At 43.1% G+C, this 26,161-nt stretch overlaps 1 protein-coding gene across 5 annotated transcripts in view; it reads right to left on the reverse strand.

Annotated features, from left to right (window-relative positions):
* The window catches only part of LOC100555994 (1-phosphatidylinositol 4,5-bisphosphate phosphodiesterase zeta-1), a 67,449-nt gene that overhangs the window by 21,996 nt on the left and 19,292 nt on the right, over positions 1-26,161 (reverse strand). For all 5 annotated transcript variants that reach the window (XR_010006919.1, XR_010006918.1, XM_062983144.1 and 2 more), the window contains exons 6-9: positions 21,581-21,733; positions 16,449-16,676; positions 14,518-14,674; positions 2,402-2,518 (exon numbers count right to left, since the gene is read on the reverse strand). Coding sequence is in view for 3 of the 5 variants with exons in the window: in XM_062983144.1 (XP_062839214.1) it covers positions 2,402-2,518; positions 14,518-14,674; positions 16,449-16,676; positions 21,581-21,733 (655 nt within the window). In the remaining 2 variants the exon portion in view is untranslated. The remainder of the gene's footprint in view (positions 1-2,401; positions 2,519-14,517; positions 14,675-16,448; positions 16,677-21,580; positions 21,734-26,161) is intronic.

A 26,161-nucleotide genomic window follows, 5' to 3' on the forward strand; every position in this document is an offset into this window, starting at 1 on the left:
AAAAAGACAAAAGATTAAAACAGATTGTCTTTAGATATGAGCCCAGTAGAGTCACTGTGTCTGAGGTTGTAAGGTAACTTCAAAGATGTGTACTCTCAACCATATATGCTGAGGCATTGAAAGTTTGCCGTTGTATCTTGGAGTATACGGTGGAATACAAATACAGTAGAGTCTCACTTATCCAACATAAATGGGCAGGCAGAACGTTGGATAAGCGAATATGTTGGATAATAAGGAGGGATTAAGGAAAAGCCTATTAAACATCAAATTAGGTTATGATTTTACAAATTAAGCACCAAAACATCATGTTATACAACAAATTTGACAGAAAAAGTAGTTCAATACTCAGTAATGCTATATAGTAGTTACTGTATTTACGAATTTAGCACCAAAATATCACGATGTATTGAAAACATTGACTACAAAAATGCGTTGGATAATCCAGGACGTTGGATAAGCGAGTGTTGGATAAGTGAGACTCTACTGTAAATATTTATTATTATTATTATTATTATTATTATTATTATTTATTTGCAGAAAATTTCTCGAACTGCAATAAAACCTTTTTGTTAAGATGCACATCTTGGATGATACTTAAGTTTAACCAGAGATCTGCTTCAGAAAAATGTGAAAATAGTTATGAAGTGGAGGTTGGAGGGGGAGTGAGGTGATTAATGTCAGTGTCAATTAAAGAAGTACATCTTTCTTTTCTTTTTTTCTTGTCACATGAAAATTCAAGATTTCTCTATGCTGGATAAGATTACAAGATCTTTTAACTGTAATTTTTAATTTACCTTGGGACATTTTGACCTAACAAATCACAAAGACTGCACAAATACACTATGACAAAATTGCAAATTTTCTTTACATTCTTTGTGTTCATGGACTACTTTGCTATAGCTGGAACAGACAGAAAATCTGCTTCTGGGAATATCTTTGATGCAGGGAGAGTAAAAATGATACCCCGGAAACCAATATGTGACCTGTTAATTATAGGACATCAGTGGAAGCAACTATCATTGGACTTAAGTGGTACAGCAGAGAGTAGTACTTTTCTTCATGACATCTCACATATGAGGGAGACAACTCCCTGAAGAAGGCTGTGTTGCAGTACTCTACAACTCATATTTCAACTCACTGATATCTGAGATTCAGCTGACTTTTGTACTATATAATCTGTTCATGCCTCATCCCATATGGATAGGTAGCAAGCACAGGGCTACTGAATTGGCTGTTTCACGGCCCTGAAACATATGCAATTAGATATTAAGAAACACAGTGAAGAACAAAGTTAAAAAAAAACTTGCCACACAGCCATATAGCCCAGAATATCAAGGCAGAATAACCAACAATATATGCTTTGAACTGGGTTATCTGAATCCACACTGCCACAGTTCAAAGCAGTTAATGTGGGATTTTATTCAGCTGTGTGGAAGGGGCCTCAGAGGTGAACTGGGTCACAGCTTTGGATTCATTCTCAAGATGTTCATGTTGCTAATCCCCATGCACCATCAGTTTTGCAGTGAAAGGAGTCATTTAAACTGAAGTGAGTCACCATACTGAGAAGTCTAGCAAAAATAACACCACCTCCTCATATCTTGACCAGAAGGAACTGATAAGGCTTTTAATGTCATGGCATTTTCACCAAGTTATTATCTACAACCCTATTTAGGATTGCTCTGTGCATTCGCTTCTTTTGAATCACATCAATACGTCTACTGTGCTAGCCAAAGGCCATGACAAACAGTTTAAATATGTACCAAGCATGCAAGATACAAAAAATACAAATGCCACCCAATGATTCTAGGAACAGTAACAAGCTTATATAAAGACTATCAACAATTCAAAACTGTAGTTCAATTTCTAAGCTATCACGAAGAAAACCAAATTAATACTTGGAGTCTCCAGGAACAATTTTAACTCTCTCTTCCTAGTCTATTTTGCAGCCAAAGCAAAAGGGGCTGCTGTGTGTGTTGCATAGCCACTGATACTGATCAAAAGAAATTGTGCCAGTTCTACACGAGAGTTCTCACTTCCATACATTATCCAAGGTTTCTAAAATATCTCTCTAGAGTCGCTATACAAGGGACATTTAGCATATAGCAGACAATGTCTTCCACCCAACATTGGCCAGAAATAGTGTATTTAAAAAAAAAAACCAGCACCTTATTCCAGCATCTGTCTAGAAATGCAACTGGCACCGCTTTTAATTAGTTTGGCCATTGTCTTTATATTCTGAGTTGATCATAATTGTGCAAGAACCATGAACTGAAAACATTTTCTTCAGCAAATTGTTTACACAGTTGAAAACACATTTAACATAATTTAAAGCACCATGCAATATATTCGCGGGTGGAGGGGGGAGGTATGTTGTAAGTAACTACCATCATAAATCACTTACCCAACTGGCATCCAACATTCCAGAACTCCTGAGGATTATAATTGGAGGAGGTGGTTCGTGTTCCCTTAGGGTATATTCTTGTAAGAAATCGGGCTGTATGTTGAATAAATTCATCAGCTACAAGAAAACGTTTTTAAATCATATTACTGATTTCTGTTGTTACAGGCCTTGAAGTGATCCTATCATATGGGGGTGAGGCTGAGAGAGTATGAGGCGCCCAAGGTCACACAGTGAGTTTTCATGGCTGAGTAAGGATTTGAATTCTGTTATTGAAATCTGTTATTGTTCCGTCCCCCAGGACGATGGTTTGCCTTACCTATTGGTCGTTTGTTTGTTTTCCCTCCTTTGCATCTTGTTTCAGCCTCTGGCTGCAAAGCCCAGGAAAAGTGGCTTGGAATCTGCAAAAGCTGGCTGCAGTTTTCTTTGCAGTGATTGGTCAAAGAGTGCAACATCTTAGGACCGCCCTTTTTACCAGGGTCTAGTCTCCATTTTGGAGCTTCATTCTGGCTATAGTTTTCCAACGTGCTGGAGCTGTGCAAGGCTAACTGGGACAAATCATCCTCAAAACCAGGCCAATCTAAGCCTATCCAAATTAGATAAGTATTGAATTATATTGATCTGGAATAAGAAATCTAGTTAGAGGAGCAGGGTTATTCTGTCGCTTCTAGAACTAATCTTTGCTGTAAAGATAGGGAAGGAAAGAGTTTCTCCTTCTAATATAGGCAGCGTGATTAGGGTATAGTGGTTTTATAATCACCTTTGCTTTCTGGAACCAGGGATAATTCTGTACCTAAAACCTATAGAAATTTGTTTCATTTTTTGCAACTTTAAGATCTGTGCCAGGTTTACAACCTTGTATGAATAAACATCCTTTTTTGAAGTTATCCAGACTCAGTCGTTCAATATCTATAGGACAGCTTATAGGGATTTGCAGTTCGCCCGGATAAAGGACAGCACGTTTCAGTTTTATAGTTTTTTATTGTCCGGCGGACGGCACAGTTTTGAGGTAGATCAGCGGTTTTTCCGCTTCAGCTAGCTTGCACGGCCATAGAGACTTTGATTTTGTTGGTCTGTTGCAGTGAAAGCTTGCTGCCAGGCCGAAAGGCAAGTGAGAGAGTGGGGCTCCATTCCTTCAGCCTCTGCAGTATCCTGCTCTTCAGCTCGCGTGTGTGCGCGTAGCCCTGCGGCTGTTTCGGCAATTGCACGGCTGTGCAAAACCCAGCAGTAGGTCCTGGAGGTGGTGAGTCCAGAAGCACTCGGCCGGGACAGTCGCCTGGCGGTGGTGACCTGCCTCATCGTCCTGCGGTGGTGACCTGCCTCATCGTCCTGCGGTGGTGACCTGCCTCATCGTCCTGCGGTGGTGACCTGCCTCATCGTCCTGCGGTGGTGACCTGCTTCATCGTCCTGCGGTGGTGACCTGTTTCATCGACCTGCGGTGGTGACCTCCCTTCACAGCGGGGAGGAGGCGTCTCTTCTCTCCTCCTTTCCAAAGCCAGCCTCGGTGCTCCTTCGGCGGCAGGCCTCGAGCCGCAGAGCACGAGGTGCTTGAAAATTTGGCGAAGTCGCCATTTTGGCAGTTTACGTCACTCGGGCAAGGGAGGTATCAAGTGGCAAGTTGCTGTCAGTTGACATTTTGCAGCTTGCCCACCAAAGTCTGGCGCCAAAGGTCACAATCTTTGTAAAGTATAGTTACTTAGTGATATATATTGCTATGGTTAAGTGCTGTGAATTGTATTATATATTGAATTTGCTTTTATTGTAAATTTACTTGCAGGTATATTGCATTTGCCTTTGTTGTAAATTTACTTGCTATTAAGAATACATAATGTCTATGCAATTTCAAGATGATACAGATGGTATACCTCCTTCTGAGGCTGAAAGTAGGAATGAAAGGCCCCAAAGGATAAAGCACCCTTCAGCCAAAATGCTAGCCCATCTAATAGACGAAAAGGAGCTCCTCCATGTGAGGTTAGGTTCGGCATGGGAGCGCATCACAACATTAATGGACAGAATAGAGAGCTTGGGTATCACAAGGGTGCCAGCCATATTACAGACAGACCTTGAAGAGACCTTCGGTCTCTGGAGGGGTTTGGTGTCTAAGATAGTCCAGGTCCTCGAGCGCATTAACGCCAAGGATTCAGAGTTAGAAATAGTGAGTGTCTTAGCTGACACTAATGAGAAAGAAAATAAGGTGAGGGCAATTCTAGATGCCTTGGAATTTAGTTCTCCACCTGTTAATCTAAGGTCTGAGCCAAAAGGAAATCAGTCTTCCTTATGCAGCCATGAGACCAATCTTTTGAAATCACCTGCTGTGGCACTTAGTCTTAAGTCCAACCGCTCTAGCCAGGTATCTAAACTAAGGGAGCGTGCATCGTCTAAACACAGCCACTCTAGCAAGTCTTCTGCTGCTGGGAGTGCCATCTCTTCCCTAGCTGCCTTGCACATTAAGGAGGCTGCACGTCTGGAGCTAAAGAGCAAGGTAGCGGGGGCGGAGGCTGATGCTAAGGCAGCTGATCTCACCCTTCCCTTTAAAGAAGAAGAGCAACGACTGCAAATAGAACAGGCCCGTAGACAAAGCGAAATGCAAATGGAACAGGCCCGTAGACAAAGCGAAATGCAAATGGAACAGGCCCAAAGACAAAGCGAAATGCAAATAGAACAGGCCCGTAGACAAAGCGAAATGCAAATAGAACAGGCTCGTATAGAGATGCTTAGAATAAAGATGGATGCCGCAGCCAAAAGGGTAAGGGCTGAGACTTTGGCCAAGGCCCTAATTGAGCCACTCACAGAAGAAAATGTAAGCCAGTTACCAATACAGGACCCTTCTGCCAAAGTGTTTGCGCACCTTGGCAGCATGTACAGTCAGTTTTCGGATGAGGAACAGGGAGACTTCTCTCCTTACCCAGAGCAGGGCCCCAAAGTCACTTTTGAGTTTCCTGCAGAGCAGAGCGTCATAGCGGGGAGCTCACCCTTGCTCGAGCTACCTGTGCCTCCTGCTAAAACCCTAGGTCAGTCAATCAGGGCCTCAAGGCCGAGTGCTAGTTGGCCCCTACAGACAGCTGCACAGGGAACCATCGATTCGTCAGTGGTCGATGTCATCCCTCCAAGAGGCCAAAGGTTGACGCAAGGTATACGGTGGGAGTCCACTCCACAACAGCAAACTCCTCAATTGTTCCCTTCGACGCCGGAGTCCCAGCTTGTCTCCATCATCAGAAGCCCCAGAAGAGATCTTAAGGACAAGGGTGTCGAAAAGTTTTCGGACAAGCCTGAGGAATTTCTTCTCTGGAAGGCCACCTTCCAGAGAGCAATCAGAGACTTAAAGTTATTGCCTGAGGAAGAACTGACTCTTCTGGCTGCATGGTTGGGCCCAGCCTCATCCTCACAAGTTAAAAAGATCTACGCAGCCCACGTAGCCGATCCCGACAAAGCCCTGGAAAAGGCCTGGGCCAGGTTGCAGCAGAGGTATGGGGCCAGCACAGAGATTGAAGCATCTCTTATGGACAAGCTCCAAAGGTTCCCAGCTTTAAAACTCAAAGACTTCAAACTCTTGTGGGACCTCAGCGATCTCCTTGCGGAATTAGAGTCGGCCAAGGAGAATCCAGAACTGCCCGGTTTGAAGTGCCTCGATCAGCACCTGTCCCAGAGGCAGATCTTGACCAAGCTGCCCTTCACTTTGCAAGAACGCTGGGGACAGGAGGTCTTCAACTACAAGGAGGCCCACTCCCAGGCATACCCTCCATTTTCTCATTTGGTCCAGTTCATCACCAGGGCAGCCAGAGAAAGGAATGATCCACAGACGGGCCTCCCCACCTTATACCAAGGGACCCAGCCAGAGAAGGCACCTGAAGTGGACAAGAAACCACCTAGAGAGGCCAATAGACCTGTCAGCGTAAAGGCAGTCGAAACTCAACTCAAGACTGACGAACCCAGGTCGGAGGTAAAAGAGTTGCTTTGCCCTATTCACCAAAAGCCTCACAGCTTGGCCAACTGCAGGGAGTTTAGTAGAAAGACATACAAAGAAAGGCAACAGCTAGTTCAAAAGCAGGGAATCTGCTTTAGATGCTGTGGAGCAACTCCACACTTTGCATCCAACTGCAAAGAAAACATCAAGTGTGAGAAATGCAACAGCCTCAAGCATTGCACCGCAATGCACAACTCCAATATCATCTCCCACCCCAAAGAGAACGCTTCACCAAAAGAAAAGTCAGCAGTCGAAGACACCGACAAGCCAGCCGCACCAGAGATGCAGGTGGAAGTTTCAGCAGTCGCCTGTACAGAGCTGTGTTCTGACTCGCACCAGTACAGAGTTTGTCATCCTATCTGCCTAGCGGATGTATATCCAGCCAAGAGCCCTTGGCTTAGAAAGAGACTCTATGTGGCCCTGGATTCACAGAGCGACGCCTCCCTGGCTACTCCAGAGTTCTTCCGCATGTTTGACCTTAAAACCAAGATGGTCGACTACACTATGACTACGTGTGCAGGAAAAAAGAAGTTGCAGGGTCGCATAGCATCTGGCTTCGTTGTCTCCTCTTGCGACCAGAAGAGACAGTTCAAGTTGCCAGACCTGATTGAGTGTTCCTCTATTCCCCGGAACAAAAGGCAGATTGTCACCAGAGAAGTCGTGGAAGCCCATCCTCACTTGCGAAAGCTGAAGAATGCTATACCAGCCTTTCGGCCAGATGTGGACATTGCCCTTTTGCTTGGCTCGGACTGCCCGAGCTTGTTCTGTGTGAACGACCAAGTTAAAGGACCTCCAGGTGCACCTATCGCACAACAATTGCCATTAGGCTGGACAGTCATAGGCCCAGTGTGCATAAACAAGATGCACCTACCATCGTCGTTGGACTCCAATCAAGCACAGGTGCTTAAAGGTGGACGTCCTACACTTGTGCGCAGTTGCCTAAGTCACATCTCAGTCTACTGCCAAGGAATAACTCCAGAGTATTCCTCCACCTTCAAAGTCTCTGAGAGAGACGAAGCCACAGCGCTCTCGAAAGATGAGCAAAGGTTTTCGGACATTATGAATGCTCAAGTCTCACGAAGTGCAGAGGTGAAAGCCTGCAAATCAACCACAGAAATCAAGATGGGCCAAAGATCTTGCCTGGAACCACACCGTTTTGAACGTTTTTCGGAGTGGCACAGTCTTCTTAGAGCAGTAGCTAGGCTTATACATCGCTTAGTCTGCAAAGATAGTCAGCCTTTGCAAGTTCAGGACATGTTGAAGGCTAAGGGAGTAATATTCAGGTCAGTTCAGAGGCATGAGTTTAGTCTAGAAATAGCCAGGTTAGAACAAGGGATTGACACCCCCAGCCGGAGTTTCTTGCGTGAGCTGAACCCATTTCTGGATAAAGAGGGCATTTTAAGAGTTGGAGGAAGGTTAGCCAAAGCTAAACTCAAGGCGTGCATAAAAAACCCCATCATCATACCCCCTAATAGTCACACTGCATTGCTGCTCGTTCGGCATCACCATGAAAGGATCCATCATCAGGGTAGAACTCTGACTGAGGCGACCCTTAGAAATGAAGGCCTGTGGGTGGTAAATGCTAAAAGTTTGGTCAGCAGTGTTATTTTTAAGTGTGTCAAATGTCGGCGACTCAGACGTAACTGTCAAAGTCAGTTAATGGCAGAACTACCTCAGGATAGGACTTTGACAGACCCACCCCTTTCCCATGTGGGAATCGATGTGTTTGGTCCTTGGGAGGTTGTCACTAGGAAAACCAGGGGTGGTGTTGTAAATAACAAAAGATGTGCGGTTTTGTTTACTTGTTTGTCAGTACGAGCTGTCCATATAGAGGTTGCAGAGGGAATGGACACTTCATCATTCATAAACGCATTGAAAAGGTTCATAGCCCTCAGTGGGCCAATTAAGTCAATTCGATCGGACTGTGGCACCAATTTTGCATGTGCAGACCTTAGCCAACCACTTCTGGAAGAGGTGGAAGGCCGAATACTTAAGCCAGCTTCCAACCAGAAGACTCTGGCAAACCCCAGAGGACAATTTCAAGGTGGGAAACCTTGTGTTGCTAAAGGACAAAGACTTGCCCCGCTATGCCTGGCCTATGGGCATTATACTAAAGACCTTTCCTTGCCCTGACGGTAAGGTTAGAAAAGTTCAGGTAAAGACTCATAGTAAGGACAAAATGTCTGTCCTGGACAGACCAATTAGTGACCTCGTGTTGCTTATTGGAGATGTTTAAAGTTCTAGTGTTTGTATTGTTGTGTATACAAAGGTGTTTGTATGTTTTTGATTGGTAAATTCCCACATCCTGGGAATTTAGCGGGGAGTGTTCCGTCCCCCAGGACGATGGTTTGCCTTACCTATTGGTCGTTTGTTTGTTTTCCCTCCTTTGCATCTTGTTTCAGCCTCTGGCTGCAAAGCCCAGGAAAAGTGGCTTGGAATCTGCAAAAGCTGGCTGCAGTTTTCTTTGCAGTGATTGGTCAAAGAGTGCAACATCTTAGGACCGCCCTTTTTACCAGGGTCTAGTCTCCATTTTGGAGCTTCATTCTGGCTATAGTTTTCCAACGTGCTGGAGCTGTGCAAGGCTAACTGGGACAAATCATCCTCAAAACCAGGCCAATCTAAGCCTATCCAAATTAGATAAGTATTGAATTATATTGATCTGGAATAAGAAATCTAGTTAGAGGAGCAGGGTTATTCTGTCGCTTCTAGAACTAATCTTTGCTGTAAAGATAGGGAAGGAAAGAGTTTCTCCTTCTAATATAGGCAGCGTGATTAGGGTATAGTGGTTTTATAATCACCTTTGCTTTCTGGAACCAGGGATAATTCTGTACCTAAAACCTATAGAAATTTGTTTCATTTTTTGCAACTTTAAGATCTGTGCCAGGTTTACAACCTTGTATGAATAAACATCCTTTTTTGAAGTTATCCAGACTCAGTCGTTCAATATCTATAGGACAGCTTATAGGGATTTGCAGTTCGCCCGGATAAAGGACAGCACGTTTCAGTTTTATAGTTTTTTATTGTCCGGCGGACGGCACAGTTATTGATAGGTAAGGTAAAGATAAAGGTTTCCCCCTGACATTAAGTCTAGTCCTGTTCAACTCTGGGGGTTGGTGCTGATCTCCATTTCCAAGCCGAAGAGCCAGCATTGTCCGTAGACACCTTCAAGGTCATGTGGCTGGCATGACTGCATGGAGCAGCACAGGCATGTAGCCGGGGGGGAGGGGCTTGGGGGGCTTCACCCCCCCCTCCTGAAATTCTCAGGGTGGTCCTCGAGAAGGCCTTACATTTATTATTTAAACTGTTATGTTTATTCATATCATGATCTGATCACCATGCTCAATATATCCCATATGCATGGGGGTATTGGGATAACAATACAAAAAGATTACTAGGGTAGATCCTCTCTCACTCAGACACAGCCCCCCCCCCACTCAAAATCCTGGCTACGGGCCTGGAGTGGCATTACCTTCCCACCGGAGTGGTACCTATTGATCTACTCACATTGGCATATTTTCGAACGGCTAGGTTGGCAGAATCTGGGCTAACAGATGGCGCTCACTCCGCTCCCCGGATTCAAACCTGTGACCTTTCGGTCCACAAGTTCAGCAGCTCAGCACTTAAACAGGCTGCACCACTGGGAGCTCCTCTGTTACTAATATAGAATCATAGAATCATAGAATCATAGAATAGTAGAGTTGGAAGAGACCACATGGGCCATCTAGTCCAACCCCCTGCTAAGAAGCAGGAAATCGCATTCAAAGCACCCCCGACAGATGGCTATCCAGCCTCTGCTTAAAAGCCTCCAAGGAAGGAGCCTCCACCACGGCCCCGGGGAGAGAGTTCCACTGTCGAACAGCTCTCACAGTGAGGAAGTTCTTCCTGATGTTCAGGTGGAATCTCCTTTCCTGTAGTTTGAAGCCATTGTTCCGTGTCCTAGTCTGCAGGGCAGCAGAAAACAAGCTTTCTCCCTCCTCCCTATGACTTCCCTTCACGTATTTGTACATGGCTATCATGTCTCCTCTCAGCCTTCTCTTCTGCAGGCTAAACATGCCCAGCTCTTTAAGCCGCTCCTCATAGGGCTTGTTCTCCAGACCCTTAATCATTTTAGTCGCCCTCCTCTGGACGCTTTCCAGCTTGTCAACATCTCCCTTCAACTGTGGTGCCCAAAATTGGACACAGTATTCCAGGTGTGGTCTGACCAAGGCAGAATAGAGGGGGAGCATAACTTCCCTGGATCTAGACGCTATTCCCCTATTGATGCAGGCCAGAATCCCGTTGGCTTTTTTAGCAGCCGCATCACATTGTTGGCTCATGTTTAACTTGTTGTCCACGAGGACTCCAAGGTCTTTTTCGCACACACTGCTGTCAAGCCAGGTGTCCCCCATTCTGTATCTTTGATTTCCATTTTTTCTGCCGAAGTGAAGTATCTTGCATTTGTCCCTGTTGAACTTCATTTTGTTAGTTTTGGCCCATCTCTCTAGTCTGTCAAGATCGTTTTGAATTCTGCTCCTGTCTTCTGGAGTGTTAGCTATCCCTCCCAGTTTTGTGTCGTCTGCAAACTTGATGATCGTGCCTTCTAACCCTTCGTCTAAGTCGTTAATAAAGATGTTGAACAGAACTGGGCCCAGGACGGAGCCCTGCGGCACTCCACTTGTCACTTCTTTCCATGATGAAGACGACGCATTGGTGAGCACCCTTTGGGTTCGTTCGCTTAGCCAATTACAGATCCACCTAACCGTAGTTTTGTCTAGCCTGTGACGGCGCGAGTGGCGCCATCTATATGTCAAACTATAAGTTTCAAGATTTGAATTGTTGTATCATGTCTGATTTTGCCCTTACCCTGTAAATGTAGTTGGATTGGTTATTTATATCTGTCAATCAATGTTGTTTGTACCTGTTATATTGCTCACTCAGCTAAACTGTTTGGCTCCACCTCTTCCTGGAGTAGGACTGTGTTTCCTCCTTTTCATTCCACTCTATCGGATGGACGTGAAAGAGAGGCTTGGCTCTGAAAGCCCTTCAAAAGTTACCTCTCAGCACCAATTCTGAGGTTCTTACCCTTGGGACTCACACTTCATGTTCAGGGCCAACCTGAACAACGTTGAGGAGTCTCAAGCGCCTTCACATCAGTCCTTTGGCAACAGAGGAAGACTCTTGTCTTCAGATATAGGTCATTGGACTGAGGCTGAGTTTGCTCCGGCATTCACAGCCAGAGAAAGAGGGATCTGGACAAGCTTCATGGACTTAAACAACCAAAGACTGTAATGTATATTTTCTTTTACCCCCTTTGTGAACAATAAACCCAGTTTTTGAGTTAACTACAGTGTTTTGGTCCTTGGGAGTTCCAGTTTCCCTAAAGGAGGGCAAGAAGCAATCCCCTGGGGAAAGATGTCACGTCCATGCCTCTTTCACTAAGAGTACAGCCCCAGGCGCGACGGCACATAGCCCACATTTTACTAGTTTGTTTGCCAGAAGGTCGTGTGGGACTTTGTCGAAGGCCTTACTGAAATCCAGGTACGCTACATCCACAGCATTCCCTGTATCGACCCAACTCGTAACTCTATCGAAAAAAGAGATCAGATTAGTCTGGCATGACTTGTTTTTGGTAAATCCGTGTTGACTATTAGCAATGACCGCATTTGTTTCTAAGTGTTCGCAGACCACTTCCTTAATGATCTTTTCCAGAATTTTGCCTGGTATTGATGTGAGGCTGACCGGACGATAATTGTTTGGGTCGTTCTTTTTTCCCTTCTTGAAGATAGGGACCACATTCGCCCTCCTCCAATCTGCTGGGACTTCTCCCGTTCTCCAAGAACTCTCGAAGATAATTGCCAGTGGTTCTGAAATAACTTCCGCTAGTTCCTTCAGTACTCTTGGGTGTAGCTGATCTGGCCCTGGGGACTTGAATTCGTTTAGAGAGGCCAAGTGTTCCTGGACAACTTGTTTCCCTATTTGGGGTTGGATTTCCCCCAATCCTACGTCCATTCCATGTTGCTGAGGTTGAAGATGGCTTTCTTTTTCTGAGAAGACCGAGGCAAAGAAGGCATTAAGTAGTTCTGTCTTTTCCCTGTCCCCTGTCGCCATCACCCCATCTTCTCCTTGCAATGGCCCTATCGCCTCCTTTTTCTTCCTTTTTCTACCAACGTAAGCAAAAAAGCCTTTTTTGTTGTTTTTTATGTCCCTGGCAAGCCTGAGCTCATTTTGCGCTTTAGCCTTGCGAACCTTTTCCCTACAGGTGTTGGCTATACGTTTGAATTCTTCTTTGGTGATTTCTCCCCTTTTCCACTTCTTGTGCATGTCACTTTTGAGCTTTAGCTCAGTTAGAAGTTCTTTGGACATCCATTCTGGCTTCTTTGCACTTGTCTTATTTTTCTTCTTTGTTGGCACTGTTTGCATTTGCGCCTTGAGTATTTCACTTTTGAAAAACTCCCATCCATCCTTAACTCCCTTGTTTTTTAATATCGGTGTCCATGGAATGCCGCTCAGTAATTCCTTCATTTTTTGGAAGTCAGCTCTCTTAAAGTCCAGAATGCGTGTTTGACTTGTCTTAGTTTCAGCATTCCTTTGTATTGCAAACTGCAGGAGCACATGGTCACTTGCCCCTAAGGATCCAACCACTTCAACTGTATTGATCAGGTCTTCCACATTTGTTAAGATTAGATCAAGAGTTGCTGATCCCCTTGTTGCCTCTTCTACCTTCTGGACCATAAAATTATCTGCAAGGCAAGTGAGGAATTTGTTGGACTTTGTACTCTTGGCTGAGTTTGTTTTCCAGCAGATATCGGGATAATTGAAATCGCCCATGACTACTATATCTCTTCTTTGTGCCTGTTTGGTCAGCTGTTGACAGAAGGCTTCATCAAGTCCTTCATCCTGACTCGGAGGTCTGTAGTAGACACCCACGACAAGATCTTTTTGAGTCCCGGTTCCCTTGATTCTTATCCAGATGCTTTCATGCTGGTTTCCCGGATTACAGTCTTGCATTTCTTCTGCAACGTAACTGTTTTTGACATATAAAGCTACTCCCCCTCCTCTCCCCTTTGTTCTATTTCTGTGAAAGAGGTTATAGCCCTCAATGGTTAAATTCCAGTGATGGGAGTCATCCCACCAGGTTTCAGTGATGCCTATGACATCGTATGTGTGGTGCTGTGCTGTGTCTATTTTCATATAGACATGAAAATAATGTATCTGACTGAAGACAAGTGTCTGGAGCTATGTCTAAGTGCATGCACTGTTGATATTTTAAATAGTCTGATGCCTGTTGGTACCAAATTCAAGGAAACATACAGTGGGTCTTTATCTATGGACTCCTGATTCAACCAACTAGGGATTCAAATATGCAACATAATATATAATACAAGTAGTGTAGTTTATATTGCATTTTTGAGTCTGGAGAAGTCAGAGAGAGACACAAGGCCGGAGAGAGATATGGATGGACAGAGACTAAGGATCTGTGTTAAGTGTAGGCACGTGGTGCAAATTTGCGACTCCCATCATTTCACAGATCCTTCCATCTTTCTCCAGACTCATAACTCTCACAGTGGAAATAGTATATATGGATCAAAAGTTGACCACAGGATTATTATTTTAATCAGTCCCCCATCCTCTCTGCTCTGGTTTGGTGGTTCGTAGAATCAAAGTTATCCCTAATTAAACTACATTTTTATAGTTCTTTCCTGAACTCATTTTGAAAACTTTGAAATACAATTTCAATTAGAAATATACGCAAGGCATTTTAGCTCAGATTAGCAATGGGTAGACAATGCCAAAAACAAATTAGATGGATGCTAAGTTGTTGTGTGGAGCAGAAAGGGAAGGTCAATTTCATAGTCTGAACTAATTTCAGCTATATTTAAACTTGGCTCAAGAATAGAGCAAAGTTAGTAGCTTTTGTTTTAAAGCAAACTTCTCTTTATTTACTTTCATTGTATCCCATACTACTCAGTATATGGAAAATGTACTCATTAGCAACCTATTAACACAAACCTTTAGCCACAGAACTCATGGTAAGTGTTGAATCAACAACTGAAACATTTACCACCTGCTAAACTCATGACAACCTGCCTCATACAGTTTATTGGCAGTTCTGATGACTTAAGCAAGAGAAAATAGCAACATGTTCTCCATTGCTTGACTGAATTCCAAGAATTACCTTGTAGTTTTTCCAGTTTCCGGGCTCTTCCCTCTCCAATTGAAGTATTTTCATAAAAAAGTTGATTTTCTCTGGAGTCTTCAAAGCTTACAAACTGTCGAGTTTTAGCATAAATCACAAGGTCTGACAGTTCCAGAGCCATCTTTATTTTCTTCATCTAGAAATAATATGAAAGACCACTGAAAACATTCTCAATTATCTTACCAATCAGTAACAGAAGCACTGTTTAACTAAGATGCTCATAGGAGATGACCTAGAAACCATGACCTAGGAAGAGTGGCTTAGGGCTCTGGATATCTTTAGCCTGGAGAAGTGAAGTTTAAGAGGTGACATGATAGCCCTGTTTAAATATTTGAAAGGATGTCATATTGTTTTGACATATTGGTACTCCAGAGACTAAGACCCAGAGTAAGGGATTCAAGCTACAGAAAAAGAAATTTCACCTCAAGATTAAGAGAAAGTGTCTGATGACGTGAGCTGTTCGACAGCAGAACATGCTGCCTTGGAGTGTGGTGGCATCTCCTTATGTGAAGGTTTTTAATATGGGTGGCCATATATAAGGAGTGTTTTTTTGGTTGTTTGTAGAAATAATAAATAGGTAAATAAAAGCTTCATCACAGTCTTTAAATCAAGATAAACTCTGCTTTGTAATAAGACTAGCTTTGCCCGGCCACGCGTTGCTGTGGCTTATGGGAATCCTTTGTTGGCCAGGTGGAATAGAAGTGAATAGCCTTGCAGTCTCAAAGCCTGGCCGTTTTCTGGAGTAGCTGGAGCTTTTTGTTGTATGAATGTAGAGGCATAGATGAGGGGTTCTGCTGCCAAGTTTAGTGTTTCTGGGATGTGTAGTTTTGTTGTTTTGTCCTAGGCCGAAATTTCATTACCCTTTTATATATTTAGATTGTCACTTAGGCTTGAATGTAACAGTAATAGTATGTTTATTCAGGTTCAAAAGTTCAAAACACACACAGGGCAACAGGATATAACAGTCCTTTTAAATATGCCTCATTTCCTTTTTAAGTAATCAAACCTAGGAGAGCATGACAGCCATTTTTTTCCTTTCAACTACTTTCTCTCTCCAGAATAAAAGTGACAGTTGGAAACCGTTGGTCTCAGTGCCAGGCTAGATGCAGTAGGCAATCGGAATCCAGGCTGGCTCAGCCAACAACAACTCCTTTCCAGTTAACTCACCTCTAACATTGAGTCTCTTTTATAATCCCCCACGTTTTGACTGTGTATTCCTGCATGAATCAGAGAATCTCTTCCAACTCTCTGATTCTAAGTTTCTATTATTCTTCTGATGGAGAGTGGCAACTGCTACTTGTTTTACTTCTAAGTAAAGCACATGGAAAAGCTGGTGTAATATCTTACTTGATGATTAGTTTTGAGTTCTCATGACCATGAATGAAAAAAAAAAATCCGGAATAATTCACCAACTGTTGTCAACTATTCAAAGCTTGGCACATGTACTTTTTGAATCCTATGAAACCTGTTCCAATTTCAGTGCAAACTCTGTGAAACCCCAGTGGGCAGCTGTGCAGACTGTATTAGGAGCAGAACTAAGACAACTGAAAAAATCTTGCACAGAGAACAAAGAAGCAAATACAGCAGCTAGAATGAATAATAAGCACTTAAATCAACTACTGTTTTTAATCACATTTTATCTTTCCTATGATTCAAACTGGCTGGGATTTCTGGAAGTTGTAGGCCAAAACACCTGGGGACCACTGGCCTATGGATTGACAGGAAGAATGGCACTCTCAAACTGCATGTTTAAATGTGTACGGTCCTATCAGGGAAGTTGGTTTTCATAGCAGAAATGTGTGACCCTCCTTCCCTACTTCTGCCAGGCATCCTCACAAAGAGGGAAGAATGCAAAAAGACTGCAGCCAAAAAAGAAAGAAAAGCCCCACAGAATGAGAGATCAGACTCACTTGTTGCTTTTTTCGAGGTGGGCCTGAACCTTTCCAACGTGATTGTGCTCGTCTTTTCTTAAGCAGGGGCTGCTTGGGATGGGCAGGGGCATCAGCTACCTCCTCCTCACTTGATTCCTCCTCTTCAAATTCTCCTGTCTGACCATGGCTGTCAATGCCCCTCCTTGCAAGTGTTTCTTCAAGTGTTCCAAGTTTCTTATTTTTTATCAATATTTTGAATTTCAGTGCCTTGGGAAATACATTTGATAATATTACGTACTACTATATGTTGAAGATTGCTTCAAGAACAGCAAAACATAAACACTAAACACTACTCCAGTCTCCAGTAGAATTATTATACACCAGGGCTGCTCTTGTCTGACAGAATGAAGTTCTTCACAACATCATTTCTTCATCCTGTTTCAAGAGACGGATAATGATGTCCTGCTAGAAGCTTCCTATATTAGCAAACTAGGCCCCTTAGTTACATAATAATCCATTGAATTAATAGGTTTGGCTCCATTTCAGTGGTATAGAATCTCATAAAAGAATCAGAGGGTGAATCTACACTGACTTGTTATCCCAGGGCTGATCTAGCATAGTGCACACTGGATCAGAGTTGATCCAAGGACCCTTTGAATTAAGTAGTCAGTGCAGACTTGCCAATAGAGTTGGAAGAAACCACAAGAGCCATCTTGTCCAACCCCCTGCCACAAATCAAAGCATGAATCTATGCTATGGGGATTTATATAAATGGATGCATTTAACTCGGCACAAAAAATGTCTGCTGCATAAAAGTGAAAGAGACCACAACCAATATAGCATATTATTTAGCATTATTTGCTGTATTGATTGAAGGATTATTGTAATCATTCCACACTTATAAATTGTTCAACTTTCTAGAATTAGAATTGCAATACAATACAGGACAGAGATCTAAAAACACAATAGTAAACACTAATAATGATGATACAACAAAGAAACAACCCCAAAGAATACAGTAAAAACAACAACAACAACAACAACAACAACAACAACAACAACAACAACAACTTTATTCTTATAACCCTCCTCCATCTCCCCAAAGGGAGTCGGAGTGGCTTAAATGGGGACCAAACCCGGAGAACAAGAATGCAAGATATAAAAGTTAAAACACATAACAAAAACAATATAATTAAAAACAATTAAACCAAAGAAATAAAAACATCATAAAATACATCAATGAACACCACGGAACCTAAAAGTACACCTTTGGTTTTTCAGGTGTCTGTTTTTCACTATTTTGCTCAAAACATTTAATAAACATATTTATTTTTTTAAAAAAACTCAAAGTGACTCGGAATAATAAAAATAAAAATAAGTTCTATAATTTTTTTTAAAAAGAATTTTAAGGGAAGGGCAGGGCTTGTGCAAAACGCAGGACAGTAGGACCAGGAGTGGGAATAAAGTGCTGGAGACCGGAACAGTAAACGAATTAGGACTGGATAGTGATAGTTATGAGTTAACCTGTTATTCAAAGGTACATGTTTTCAAGTCTTTCTGAAATGTGTACAGGTTGGGGGCTAATCTGATTTCCCTGTGGAGAGAGTTCCAGAGCCTGGGGGCCACCATCAAAAAGGTCCTCTCCCTCGTCCCCACTAACCGTGCTTGTAACGGAGGCAGGAGCGAGAGAAGGGCCTCCCCGGCAGATCTTACCGCCCACACTAGTTCATTGGGAGAGATACAGTCACAAAGATAAGCAAGACTCGAACCGTTTAGGATTTTGTAGGTCATAATCTGCACTTTGAATTGGGACCGGAAAATTATTGGCAGACCATGGAGCTGCTTCAGTGGGGATGTCATACACTCCATGTAACTAGGTCCTGTTAGCAACCTGGCTGCCAACATATGCAGCAGTTGCAGTTTCCGGGCTGTCATCAAAGGCAGCCCCACATAGAGTGTATTGCAGTAGTCCAATCTAGATGTAACAAAAGTGTGGACCGCCGTGGCCAAAGCTGGAGAGCTAAAACCAGCCAACAATAAGTCAAGAATTTAAAAATATGAACATATCCTAAAATACCCTAAACATTGTGTTTGAATTTAGTTGACATTTGTTTGAGACAAATTTCCTTGGGAAAGTGAGGCCATCACCAAGAAGGTCCTTTCCCCATCAGATACCCTTCAGGCTTCGAGAATGGTGTTCAGAACAGCATCTTCACAAGTGCCATTAGTAAACCCAGCGTATATCCACACTGCTCAATCACAACAGTTTAATCCAACTTTAACTGTCATGGCTCCATCTTTCAGAAATCCTGGGATATGTTATTTGGTGAGCTGCTTGCAATTTTCTGCTAGATGACTCATGTTTGTGCCCTATGGAATTGTAGCACAAGAGGAGCTCTAGAGTTGGGACTTCTAAGTTACCCAGTGAAATCAACTGTCATTTACGTCAATAGGACCAGCATTCAGCACAGTTTAAATGTGCAAGTCTGGCAGTTTTATTTATATGGGTTAAATGAGCTATTTCTTTCAGCTACTGTGTACCATTAAAATCTACACAGGAGTACAATGTAAGAATTTTTATGAAGAGAATTTAATCATACAGATGCTCAGCATACTACTTTTAACTGCAAAAAGGAGTACAAATGAATGAGGAGAGAATTATAGATATAAAACAAAGCTCCTGGGAAATAATGCCATCTTCTATGTACTGCTCAAGTTCAGGTGGAAAGAGATATGTGTAACTCTAAATGCACTGTATTACTCAAGACATTCGTACAAATTGATTTACTATGTATGAGGACTTGGGAAGGAGGGAATTCCAGTCATTGTAGATTAAAGTTATCTGCCCCCTCCTGCTCTCCCTTTTTCTCTTTGGCTATGGGAACAGAAACAATGCTTTTCTCTTTGTCTCTTATTTCATCCAAAACCAAATTTCATCAGAAATTTGACCAAAAAAAGTTGTCAAAGATGTACATTGATGTGATCAATTTGAATTAGAGCTATCTGTACACCTAGACCCGAACTCTGGCACTAGTCCCTGGCACTTTGTGCATGTGTGTGTGTGTGTGTGTGTCAGAAGCAACTTGAGAAAATGCAAGTTGCTTCTGGCATGAGAGAATTGGCTCTTTGCAAGGACGTTGCCTAGGATGTTTTGATGTTTTTACCATCCTTGTGGGAGGCTTCTCTCATGTCCCCGCATGGAGCTGGAGCTGATAGAGGGAGCTCATCTGTGCTGTACCCAGGCTGGATTCGAAACAACAACCTTCAGGTTAGCAACCCAACCTTCAAGTCAGCAGTCTACCAGCACAAGCGTTTAACCCATTGTGCCACTGGAGGCTCCTGGCCTCTGACACATAAACTCTAATGAAAAAAAATGCCTCAAACAGGTTTTCCCAGGGTAAAACCTTTATCAGGTAAGCCTACAATAAATGTGGGCAGCAACATAATTCCCAGCTCTTCCAAATAATTATTCTTCAGGCAATTTTAGAAAGAGATTTTATATTGCTATGGTAATGGACAAAGTGTGGCTCACGTATGGCTTGATTAACCACTGCAATGCACAAAACAATTTACACTGGAGCAGTAATACTCTTGGGCCCTTCCACACAGCCATATAACCCAGAATATCAAGGCAGAAAATCCCACAAGATCTGGTTTGAACTGGGATATCTGATTTCACACTGCCCTATATTCCAGTTCAAAGCAGATAATGTAGGATATTATTTAGCTGTGTGGAAGGTGCTCTGTATTGGCCTCAGAGGTGGCCATATGTCCGTGCCTGATCTGCTGCTGGACTGAAACAGCTTTGTCCCCTTGGACCATGCTACCCTCTATTCTGCCTTGGTCAGACAACACCTGGAATACTGTGTCCAATTCTAGGCACCGCAATTGAAGGGAGATGTAGACAAGCTGGAATGTGTCCAGAGGACAGCAACTAAAATGATCACGTTTCTGGAGAACAAGCCCTATGAGGAGTGGCTTAAAGAGCTGGGCATGTTTAGCCTACAGAAGAGAAGGCTGAGAGGAGACATGATGGTCATGTACAAATATGTGAAGGGAAGTCATAGGGAGGAGAGGTCAAGCTTGTTTTCTGCTGCCCTGGAAACTAGACGTGGAACAATGGCTTCAAATTTCAGGAAAGGAGATTTCACTTGAACATTAGGAAGACCTTCTTAACTGTGAGAGCTGTTCAACAGTGGAACTCTCTGCCCCAGAGGGTCCTTCTTTGGAAGCTTTTAAACAGAGGCTAGATGACCATCTGTTTGGGGTGTTCTAAATGCAGTTTTCCTGCTTCTTAGCAGGGGGTTAGACCAATGGCCAACAAGTCTCTTCCAACTTTATGATTCTATGACCATGACATAACCTTCCCTGTCACCATTTCCATTGCTATTTGGTTGCTGAACTCTAGGAGAGCTCCTGGTCATTGCAGGCATGCTGTGCTGAGATCAACAAAGATGTATGCGTGATCAGAGAGGAGAAGGAGACCCATCCCTTTCCCCTGCACTTGTAAGCATAAGGAAAAGGGAATGGTGGTGGTGATCCATGTGGACAGTAGACCAATCCACATCAGACCTGGTCATGCTGTCCATACGGTTTCCAAAGTGCAAAATTGCTACAGAAATTGGCCTAAACTTCAGATCAATTCCTAATATTCCTTAGCTTGACGGTTAAACCACCTTAATCAGGTTTATCCCGCAGCAAGAACCAAAAATTCCTATACATCTTGGAGACATCCAGGAGCAACTTCTTGGCAACTGGCTTTTTGGGCTCGTGCAAACAAGCCCTGGGAAAGTAAGACAAGAATGGATTAATTGGTACTATTACTGTTAAACTGTGACAGTTAGAAGGTATGTATTTTCTGGTGTAGCAGCTCTGAAGTAGAAACAAATTATTAAAACTGCATGTACTATATTTTCATGTTTATAGTATACTATATAATCATTATATTGTATGAGTTTATCTTGCTTTAAACTTTTTACACATACATTTCCTTCTTAGGGATCTACCTAGCAACAAATACCAGTTTGTGGTACAATATCTCTAAACTGAGAAGAATGCATGCCACATGCAATGTGTGGAGTGGAATGATAAATATCCAAGGAAATAACCATGCCAACCACAACAGTGTCTTCCCAATGATCTTTTACAAGAAAGAACCTTATTGTTGTTACCTCAGGAGAAGGCAACTCATTTGGCATCTTATCATCAATTGTAGATGTAACCAACTTGTCACCTAGGATACTTGTCAGATAATCTGCGATTACTTCCTGCTGTCTAGGGCTGCAGTGATTTTCCAAAGACAGGAGCAGAGGGTAATTAGAGACCTGGAATTACAATTCAAAGCAATTAGGATTCCTTGTTTCACAAGTAAGAAAACAAATAAAACTAGAAAAAGATTTGAAGAAGTATGCAATTTTATCCATAAAAAAGCTATTAATAACAACATCATCGTGGCATCTTAAGATGCTTCTGAACAGGCACAGCGCTCCTGAATCCCTGCTTTTCAATTATAAGACCAAATTTAAAATAGAAAAATATTCTCCAACTATAGAGATGCAGTTCATACAGATGACTGCTGCTCAGGTGGTGACAGGTGTAACAAGGACCAATCATATGATGCCCCGGGGTTACTGGATCTCAGGGCCTGGCTCTGGATATCCAGTTTTCATGGGTCATAACCAGGCATGAAACATTAGTAAAATTTTTCCAGTTTTGGTGGCCTCCAATCCATGCAAAAGGAAAGGACTCTACGTAAATCCCCATCTCACCTAGTAGAGCAGAAACTTACTGTAATATTTCAAGGACTGATTTGTTGCTGCCACTTGCAAAAGAAGTCTCCATATTTATTTAGCTGACTTCTTCTTTCTCTCCAAGTCATTTCATTACCAGGGCTTACCCTCTGTCTCACATCCATCTTCTGGCTAAAAACAAGTAGGCTAGATTAAATGTTTCTTATCCTATCCCCCTAAATAAGTGAGAGAGAATAACCCTTTCATTTCACCATGATCTGGGCCTCTCTTTGAAACAGGAAAATATAGTATTTTCCCCCTCTCTTCAACTGTTTGAACAATATCTGATCAACTGTGGTTGGTATTTAATGCCTAACAGTTAATGACATTGCCCAAGTCCAGTTTGTTAGGTTTTGGCCTTAAAACCCCAGAGCCTGGGACAATCCTGAACTAGCAACTCTGTATGGCTCCTATTCTGAAAGCGCTGCATTAGTTGCAAAAAATGAAGTACCAGCCTCAGTTGAAGACACTAAAGACTGACCCAGTGATAACATATCTGTGATTTAAAATTAGCTAGGAAAGCTAGGACCCGCTGTGAACAAGAGGGTTAAACTCTTGTGAACTGTTGACCTGAAGATTGGGTTGCTGATCTAAAGGTTGCCGGTTCGAATCCGTGAGACGGAGTGAGCTTCTGTCTGTCAGCTCTAGCTTGCGGGGACATGAGAGAAGCCTCCCAGTAACACACACGGGCATCCCCAGGGTATCATCTCTGTAGACGGCCAATTCTCTCACACCAGAAGTGACTTGCAGTATGTTCTCAAGTCGCTTCTGACATGATAAAAAAGCTAGAAAAGCTGAGACAGCAGTGCACGGGAGATGTTATCTTTTGAGGGACACAACAACTGAGAGACTTTCTCATTGGTGGTATTCTACATTATTCTGTATCACCCTCACACGGTCATCTTTCAGGCTGCAATACCTGCTAAACACGTTCAAGTTTGTGCAAGCCTTGTGGAAATAATGCAAATGATTAATTTATCTCTGGTGTTGGTATAGTTTTCATAGTTTTTTGAAAGCAAATATTTGTAATTAATCTTTTCAGATGCTTATAGTTTTGTGTTTTTAAAACTTATTGTTTTAGATAACTGTAATATATCACTAGTTCTGCTATAAGATCAATGGCCCTCAGTTTTTATGAGGGAGGGTAGGACATAAATCAAATAGATATAAATATGTAAGTAACTATAGCTTCCTCTTTTTTTACTTTTGCATCTCTCTGCACCCTTTATTTACACTGATAGAGAGAGCACAGACCTGCAGGTGAGAAAGAAACGACCCGCCCTCTCCTCCTTCCCGCTTTCATTCTTAATATATTTGCACCAGAGGGCTGAGATTATATATATATAATCTGTGCAAATAGTACTATTCTATGATTTATGCAATGGAAGGGAGTGGGAGTTTCTTATTCTATATAAAAAGGAGTGGGAAAGCAGCCCTAAGGGAAAGAGAGTGCCGAATTCTTGGCTCTGCTAGATTTTCTCAACAAGGGATAAAAGAACAGAGGAAAGAAAACATTTTAGCCCGACAGAATCTCATTCGCTATGAAGTAGGCGAGAGTCACAGCAGAAAGAAGGGGAAACTATTCCCACTACTAGCAGAGACATTTTAAAAAGAGAAAGAAAGGTCATTTGGGGAAAGGGCTGCAGCCTAGGGGTAATTGTTTCATTAGAATTTCCATGTAGCTTCCCAGATGGTTTGTAGACAATGAGAGAAATTGTGCTGGTGTCTATCTTTTTATTTGAACAAGCTTGGAGAGTTTGTAGCAATCAGATGAGTGCAGAAAACATGCTTTGTTTCTCCAGTAATGGGTAGAAACAGAAAGAGCAATGTTGCATAAGGTTCTAGCATTTATAATGGTAATTCTTCAATAGTCGGTTTTGTTTTGATATCCAAATTACATTTTTGTTATCGCAGACTATTTCATGGCAATTCCCACCATCAGCTGCAATTTTTCAGATGGTCTCAAGATGGATGGTGGAAAAGGTTAATGCAGTTCTCTACTTTTCATTCTCTTCTCTATAATTTCCCAAAAAAGTCTTACATTTATAAAATCACTAGCTTGGGTACTCGGCGTTGTCTGGGTTATTAGAAGTCTTTATTTTACAAAATGCATAAGGTTATGGGTGAAGTATTGATTTATTTATTTATTTGTTTATTTACTTACAGTATTTATATTCCGCCCTTCTCACCCCGAAGGGGACTCAGGGCGGATCACATTATACACACATAGGGCAAACATTATGCCCATAAACACATCAAACAGAGATCGAGACAGACAGACGCAGAGGCAAGTTAACCTTCTCCTGAGGGGATGTTCAATTCTGGCCACAGGGGGGAGCAGCTGCTTCATCATCCACTCTGACGGCGCTTCCTCATTCTAGGTCACAAATTAGTTAACCTTGCCTCTCCACTTTTTTATAAGTGGTACCTTATTTCCTACTTGGAAATATCTTTCGGGTTGCTAGGTCAGCAACAAGCAGGGGCTATTTTTTTTTAATTGACGGGTGCTCACCCCGCCACGGGCTGGCCTCGAACTCATGACCTCATGGTCAGAGTGATTTATTGCAGCTGCTCAACAGCCTGCGCCACAGCCCGGCACCACAACTCACATCATGCCAAGTTACCGCCCAAAAACTTAATCAGTAGTTAAACGTTGTCCTGTTGATGGGCAAACTAAGGCCCGGAGGCTGGATGCAGCCCTCTGGCTTCTTACCTCAGGCCCTCCTCATTTTCCCTGTCTTCTTGACATAAGGCCATGGTGGCCTACCACATCCTTATGCAGAAAAGATGGGACAGGAAGGCACACAGAAGCTGAGCATCCTCTGGAGTGCTCTCAACCACTGCATGTTTCACTCTCCTTCCGGCATAAGGACATGTGAGCAACTCTGTCCTTATGCCAGGAGGACGGCTTGAGGAAGACATGCAGGGGTTGAAAGCCCTCTGGAGTGCTTTCGGACATCGCTAGTCTCGCTCTCCTCCCGGCATAATGCCAAGAGGACAGCCTGAAGATAGAGGTATTGGGGAGAAGGATCGGGGCAGATTCTGCATGTCTCATTTTCCTCCCGGGATAAGGATGGGGTGAGCAGCCTCATCTTTATGCCAGGAGGACCACCTGAGGATGACCCACCCACTCCTGGTCCTGCCCTCTCCCAGGACTTCCCCCTCCTGGGTCCATCCAACCCAGTGTGTGTCTGGCTGTCCTCTTTCCCAGCCTGGCCCTCCTGGTCAGGCCCACAATGTGGCCCCAAGGCAAAAAAAATTGCCCATGCCTGCTCTAGATGCATCATCTGTAGGGTTCAGTATGCTCTCCAGCTGCAGGATGAATTACAACTCCCACCATGGTGGGTCAGTCCCGTCAAATCCCTCCAGTATGTTCAGTTGCTCATGGAGGTTCTGTGTGCCAAGTTAGGTCTAAGTCCATCATTGGTACCTACAACTAACAAATGTCAAGGCCAATTCCACCCCAAATCCACCAGTATTCAGATTTGGTCACATTGGGTATGCAAGCAAAATTTGGTGCAAATCCATTGTTGCTTGCATTCACAGTGCTCTATAATTCCTATAAATCAAGGTGAATTTTCCCCAAAGCCCTCTTGCATTTTTGGTGGTCATGGGGGTTCTTTGTGCTAAGTTAGGTCCAGGACCATCGTTGGTGGGGTCCAGAGTACTCTTTGATTGCAGGTGAACTATAAATCCTAGTACCTACAACGACTATAAATCAAGGCGAATTCCTCCCAGACCTTTCCAGTATGTTGCATTGGTCATGGTGGTTCTGTGTGCCAAATGTGGTCCAGGTCCACTGCTGGTGGGGGTCACAGTGCTCTGTCTTGATGCAAGGTGAACTACAACTTCCATCATGTGGAGTCAGTCCCCCAAACTCCTCCAGTGTGTTTAGTTGCTGCTCAGTTCTGCTTTGTTTGTTATGCAAACAGAGTGGAAAAGAGTAGGGAAGGCAGTGGGTGG

Source organism: Anolis carolinensis, chromosome 5, assembly GCF_035594765.1.
Source record: "Anolis carolinensis isolate JA03-04 chromosome 5, rAnoCar3.1.pri, whole genome shotgun sequence".
In the NCBI taxonomy this organism is placed as follows: Eukaryota; Metazoa; Chordata; class Lepidosauria; order Squamata; family Dactyloidae; genus Anolis; species Anolis carolinensis.